We start from the raw sequence: 6,631 nt of genomic DNA, 5'->3' as shown, positions 1-6,631 counted from the left end.
GGCCAGCCATGTGCCTGCCACCAGCCAGATGCACACAGCCTTATGCACGATGGCCTCATAGTGCAGTGGGCTGCAGAGCGTCAAGCAGTGGCCATAGGACATGAGATCGTAGAGGAAGCATTGAGCACTTCCCAGCAGATGGAAGAAGTACAGGTGGGCCATGCAGCTGTGGAAGGAGATGTGTATGTCCCCTGGCCTGAGAAGTCATCCAGCACCTTTGGAAGGAAGGCACCAGAGAAGAGAGACTGCAACTTTTGGTCTTCAGTCATTCTGAGCTACACTTCATCCATCCTAATTCCCTCTCAGTGGAGGACATGGGTGGGGGGATTACCATCCTTGCACGTGTACTTTTTTTGCAAGGCAACTGAATTTTCATGGTGGGAAATAAGATATGAGACTGTAGTGGCTGCCAAGAGATAGTTCCACTGGTCATAAGGGATGAGATTTACACGTGTCCTGGTTCCGGTGGGGATAGGGTTAGTTCTCCCCAGGCTCCAGCAGGGACACAGGTATTCCATCCCATGTGAGCCATGCCTACAGGGAGCTGCTGGGGGAGGGGGCAGGAAGTTGAGCTTGGAGCAGGCTGGGGCATCCAGGGTCTGGTCGGTGAGCGGCGATTCTGTAATCGTGTTTGTATATTCCTCTACCCGTGTTGTTGTTTTCTTATTCCCTTTGCTGTTCTGTTAAACTGCCTTGGTCTTAACCCACAAGTTTTGCCTTTTTTCTTCTGATTCTTCTCCATATTGGGGAAGCCTGAGAGAGCAGCACATGGTTCTTTGTTGCCATATGAGGCCAAACCACATCAACACGTTAAAAAGTACTCTCCCCCCGAGAAGGGCAGCCAATTTCTGAGTACAAATTCTTTGGGGGGACCAAGGAAGCAGTCAAGAGCTCTGCACCTGCCTTCAGCACTCATGGGAAGTGCACCCAGTACCCTCATCCTTGCTGATCTTCCCGTTCTCCTGCACGGTCTCTATCACAGCAATTTGATCTCCTTCAGAAATCAACTGTCCCCGCTTCTGTGCTGACCACTCTCAGCTCCCACATGCTTAGCTCCAGTTTCAAGCCTTGATACCTTCAGTGGCATAGACAACTTTACCCTGCTGATGCCTCCAGGCCATGGCCCCTAAATTACGTGGTGGAGGGGAGAGGTCATGCCAAAGGCTGTTCCCTGCATGACCACTCCTGCTATTCTGCCAGCAAATCATCTTCCAGAGCCCCACACCCTTCACCCCACCACCCCAGAGCAGCTCCGTCCATAGCAAGAGGAATGCCCTTCCTCAAGAGCTCATGGGGCCGCTGAGTCCTCAGGGCCTCCTGCCTTCTGGGCATTTGTGGGCAGAGATACCAGCAGGGCAAGGCCTGATGCTCACTGGCAGCAGAGCAGCCACAGATGTCTTCCTCAGCTCCAAGGGATGGTTCCCAAAAGAGGAGCCAATGTAGGGTGTTTGAACCGCTCATTTGTCTGTGACTGGAGCAGGGTTTCCTTGTGCTCTCAACCCCTTCCACCCCTTGTGCTTTGGCAGGATGGGGAGTGTCCACAGAGGGAAGGACCACATGGAGGCCAAGCTTGAATGCAACGGAACTTTAATGAGTCAAAAGAGGGAAAGAAAGTCATTCCAAGCGGGGGGTGCCAGTTCATGGAGCCCCAGGGGCAGCTGTGAGGCTGCAGTCCTTGGCCGTGGAGATGTTCCTGCATCGTGTCTGTCTGCCTGCCCCATAGAGGATGAGGAAGACAGATGGTTCCCACCAGGTGGGCCTTGAGGGAAGCTTGCTGCTAAGGGGATGTGAAGCAAACAAGGAAAGGGGAGAGAAAAGCAAAGTCATTCAACTATGCTGAAAGCAGCATTGAAAACATCAATCCTTTGCCCAGCACCATGTTGTGATTCCTCAGGGTGTCTCCTTGGGGTTTTCCCCACAGTCTTTAGCAGGGGAGGCACCTTCTGCCATAGTAGCGGCTGGAAATGCCAGAGAGGTCACAGCACCCAGAGTTGATGGGCACTCCATCACAGCTGAGGATGCTGCCAACAGCAGCGGAGGTGGAGGATCCCACAATGGTGTTCTGTGGGAAGGAGCTGAGGATGGGGCCGGGCAGGGTCACCACCACGGGGGAGGGCTGGATGACAATGGAAGAGCTCTGGCACTGCCTGACACAGGGCTCATTGCAGCTGTTGGCCAGAGGTGTTGGGCCACAGGGCCGGCAGGGCAGGCACTGGTCGTAGCAGGACATGTCTCTAAGGGTAGAGGTGCACCTGGGAGAGAAGCAGGGAGGAAAGAGAGCACAAGGATGGGTGAGGAGCAGCCCGGTTACCCCACCACAAAGGAGCCAAGGCCACTTCTGGGTGGGGAGCTGGAAGCTCGGCAGGGCCCACATGGTATGTATTGCACTACAAAGAGCAGCCTGGACCAGGGAAGGTCTTTCATTGGGCTTAAACCAAAAGACCCCTCTACCACGACCCAGTCTGTCACTAAGCAGGCACTCACCCTTCTTCCTTCTGTCAAGAGAAGAAGTTAGAAAACCCAGGACAAGACATAGCCAATATCAGCGGAGATGTCCATCAGGGAGAGATCTCACTTTGAAAGAAGAAAAGAGGCTCCAGACTCACCTGGTTCCCAAGGAGAAGGAGGCCAGAGAAGTGGATGAGAAAGCAGGGACTTGGGCTGGCTTTTATACCCACCCTTCATTGCCGCAGCACCAGAGGCACCCTTTGCGGAGGTAACAATTTTTGCACAAGCTCATCTTGAATGCAAACCATTGCAGCTAGTGATATGGGCTGTGCTTTGGTTTCAAACACTGCTGCCTTTTCATTTCCAGAGCTGTGCCATGCCCATTCCCAAATGAAAGCTTCTTGTTACTGCTAGAATGAAAGGCCCCAGGATTTCCAGGGCAGGAATGCAGCAGTGTGGACAGAAGAGTCAGCTCAAGTGCTGGAGTGGTCCAGGGCAGGAAAGACACCTCAGCTTGGGTCACTCCGGTGGGGATGTTTGAAGTGTTTTTCTCAGGAAGACAATTCAGCCATCCTCAGCTGGATGCGAATGGGCTCCCGTGCATGAGGACTCTTTCCCTCCCTTCTCTACTCCCTCCAGTGGTCACTTGTTGTTGCCTCCCCAGGTATGTGCGTTGTGTTGCTAGGTTTTGAACCTGTCCTGACTACCATTGACATCAGCAAAAAATTCTGGCTGCTTTGGAATGGTGCCCACTCCCTGGAGTCTGTGAGTACAGAAACAATGGCATGGGCATGCCTGGGGCCTTGTGCTTCCACAGAAAGTTCTAACTCTGTAACAATCCCATCTGTCCTTGGTAGACTCCACGCTTGCTTGCGTCCCTACTTTTCTTGTCTTATGTGCACTTACGTACAGCCGTGTTTGTGTGGATGAGTGTGGGAGCACAAATTTGTGGATGACTTGATGCTGTTGTGCATTAACGTGTGTGTGTGTGTGTATCCTTGTGCATTCCTCATCACAAGGGAATGTGCTGCTCATGGTGGGGACAGTCACATGAGTGCCAAAGTGCAGCAGGTTCCCAGGGTCAGAAGGAGCCTTACCGCAGTGGAGTGGTGATGGCACCACCCTGCTGGAGATGCGTCCAGGGAAGAGGCACTGAAATGCAGCCCCTGCCTCCTGATGCCTCCTTCTCCTGCCCCTGCAGAGCTCACGTTCCACTCCTGCCCATTTCAGGCCCCAACAACGATGGATCCACTCTAACCTTGATCCTTAGTTGAATTCAATGTGACAATACTGAGAGTGCCTCAGCATGGCTGGCAGTCCCCACTCCTTGCCGCTCCAGGCCAGAACACAGCTGCTCTCCCCAGTGTTAGAGAATTCAAAGGATGGGGACTGCTTTCTGGAGAAGGAGAAAGGCTGAGGAATCATGCCCATCATGTGCTGGCCATCCCTGAGTGGATCATCTTCCAAAGCAGTGTCAGTGGTGTCTGGGATGCACTTGTGCTCTTCACAGGCCTGGTGCTGTGCCAGGCAGGGGCTGAAACCTTTTCACAAACAGGTCCTGAATGAACGGAACACAGAGTCTGATATCACTGCACTGTGAGCGGAAGAACAGACTCTGTGGATTTCACAGGAGGAGCCAAAGAACTGATGACAGCTTTGATGTTCATGCCCAGAATGTTCATGTCCCCTACTGGAATCTCAGTCTGAGCACCCAGCAACTGTCCTTGGGAGGGAAGGGACATTGGATCCAAGGCCACACTCCTCCAAAGCCCTCTGCTGTCCTACAGGGGTTTCCAGAGACACCCTCATTCAAACAAGGGCTATGCACTAGTACAGGAAGTTCCTGAGCCCATATTCCTGCCTGAAGGTTTGTCTGCCTGGACTCACATCCAGCTTGGAGATAAGGCAGCTGAGGGCTCCTCCACTTCCCTGTAGTGACCCCATAGAGATGAGTTCCAGGGAGCTCTTCCGAGGGAGCTCAGCCAGGGCTGGTTTCCCTCTCCATGGAGGTGCTTCCAAGCTGAGAAGCTGATGGCCAAGCTCATTGCTTTCTCAGGAGGTAACAGGCACTGTGGAGAAGGGAAGGGCAGGGCAGGAGTGTACATAGAGTTTAGCAAGACCTTTGACAGCCTCTCTCCTACTTCCTTCAGAGCCAAATTGGGGATAAATGGGTTGGAGAATGATAAGGTGAGAAGAAAATTGGCTGGAGTGTTATGCAGAAAGAGTTGTGAGCAGTGGTGCAAAGCCCAGCTGGCAGTCAGGTACTAATGGGGTCTCTCAGGGATCAGCAGTAGGACCAACACTGTTTCTTGATTTCATGAGCAACACGAGACGTGGGAAGGAGAGCACTCCCACCAAGGCTTTGGTAAACACTGACAAGGGGGGAACAGGCGCTACACTGAGCTGTGTATAGGTAAAGCGTTCTGAACAGGTCAAGGAACCACTTGTTCAGAGGAGAAAGAAAAGCTGGGCCTAGACTCTGGAAGTGCCCAATGACAGGAGTAGAGGCAATGGACATCAGCTGGAACAGGGGAATTCTCATGAAGCAGTAGGCTAAAAGAAATAGTGAATCAAGGAAGGGGTTTCCCAGGGAGGCTGTGCAATCTCCATCCTGGGAGGTGTTCAAGGCTGGACTGAATGTGACCTTGAGCAACCTGATTTGTTCTGAGCAGGGGTTGTTACAGATGACCTCTGGAGGTCCCTTCTCACCTACATTCTGACACTGGGATTCCCCACCACCCCTGCCCTCCCTGACCCCTGCCCACCCATGAGCACATTTGTCCTCACACTCCTTCTGCCCCAACACAACTCCTAGGCATTGTGCTGGGGCTGCAGAGCAGCAGCTGAAGGGAGGCTCTCAGCTGCCTCACTCCCAGCCTCAGGAAACGAGTGGCTGCTGGTTCTAGCCCCTGGGCTCGTAGAGAGCTCTGGGAAGCTGGTCCATGTGCTGGGCCAAGGCCCCGCTGCTGTGCCAGGCTGCAGCTGGCGCTGTGCAGGCTTCTTCTTGCTGGAGGACGGGGAGAGTCCATTTCCCAGCTGGGAAAAGCAGTGCCCGTGTGGAGTCCCTGAGCGGTCTGAGCAGGAGCGAGCCCCTGGGCGGCGCCGGCGCAGAGCTGAGCCCCAGGGCCGAGCTGGCGGCGGACGGCAGGAGCGGAGAGGAGAGGAGGCGGTGGAGAGGAGGCGGAGCGGCCGGAGCAGGGAGCTGGAGCTGGCGGGGGACAGCGATGCACAGGACTGGCGGGGCTCGTCGCGCTGCTGCTGGGTGCGTGGGGCTGGTGGCGGTGGATGGGGCCAGGGCTGCGCCTGGGATGTTCCTCAGGAAGCTCAGCGTCAACTCTTCCCTCTCCTTCTTCAGCCTCTCTTTCCCCCTCCTGTCTCTCTGACATCTTTTGTGCCCCTTTGCAACCCCCCAAGTCCCCTCTTCCTTTTCTTCCTCCTTCTTCCCCACCTCTGTCGGTACTAGCCTCCTTCCATGTACACCTGATTTTTCATGCACCCTCTCCTTCCCCTGTGCATTCTGCAGTTCTTATTGCCCTCAATATAGACCTCTCTCCTTCACTGTAACAAGCCCTCTCCCTGTCTGCTCTTTATCCACTCACACACTCATATTCTGACTCATGTCTCCATGCATCTACCATCTCCAAAGCCTCTTCCTGCTCCTTGAGACCCCTCTCTCATCTTTCCCCCTGCTTCCTTCATTCCTAATCACAAATTGTCTTTTCTGCACCGTGCCATTATTCCATATATCCTCTGATCCCCCTGTGCTTTCTGCATTTATTCTTCTTCTCAATTAAGCCCTTCATCATTCACTGTAACACTTCCAACTTTCCTGTCTCCCCTTCTTCTCGCCACCCATGCATCCATGCATCCATCCCTCCACCTAGCTTTCATTCTAGCTCTGTATGCATCCATTACAAAGTCCCTTGCAGACTTGTCCCCTTGCTCCACAAACCCACACGAGGATCACTCTCGATGCCCACTTGGTCCCTATTTGTTCCAGTCCAGCTCTATCTACATGCCACTCTTTCTGACGATTTTTCTGGCAAAAGAGCCATCAGACCTGAGTGATCTTTGGCCTTTTCTTATACTTTCTCAGCAGTGGCTGTGGGCAGAGCCCAGGTGCTGCAGGAGCTGTCTGCAGAGACCACCGAGGGCACCGGCATCAACATCACTTGCTCACACC

At 53.7% G+C, this 6,631-nt stretch overlaps 1 protein-coding gene across 1 annotated transcript; it reads right to left on the bottom strand.

Moving 5' to 3' along the window:
• Positions 1-1,924: 1,924 nt before the first annotated feature.
• LOC128919350 (feather keratin Cos2-3-like) lies at positions 1,925-2,685 on the bottom strand. Its single transcript, XM_054224629.1, has 2 exons — positions 2,607-2,685; positions 1,925-2,232 (listed from the first exon to the last, which is right to left on the bottom strand). Exons 1-2 carry the CDS (start codon positions 2,683-2,685, stop codon positions 1,925-1,927), a joined length of 387 nt encoding a protein of 128 aa, XP_054080604.1.
• Between the last annotated feature and the right edge of the window lie 3,946 nt (positions 2,686-6,631).

The sequence above is a fragment of the Rissa tridactyla genome, chromosome 19 (genome assembly GCF_028500815.1).
Source record: "Rissa tridactyla isolate bRisTri1 chromosome 19, bRisTri1.patW.cur.20221130, whole genome shotgun sequence".
Lineage (NCBI taxonomy): Eukaryota > Metazoa > Chordata > Aves > Charadriiformes > Laridae > Rissa > Rissa tridactyla.
This window is presented reverse-complemented; position numbering and strand designations above follow the sequence as displayed.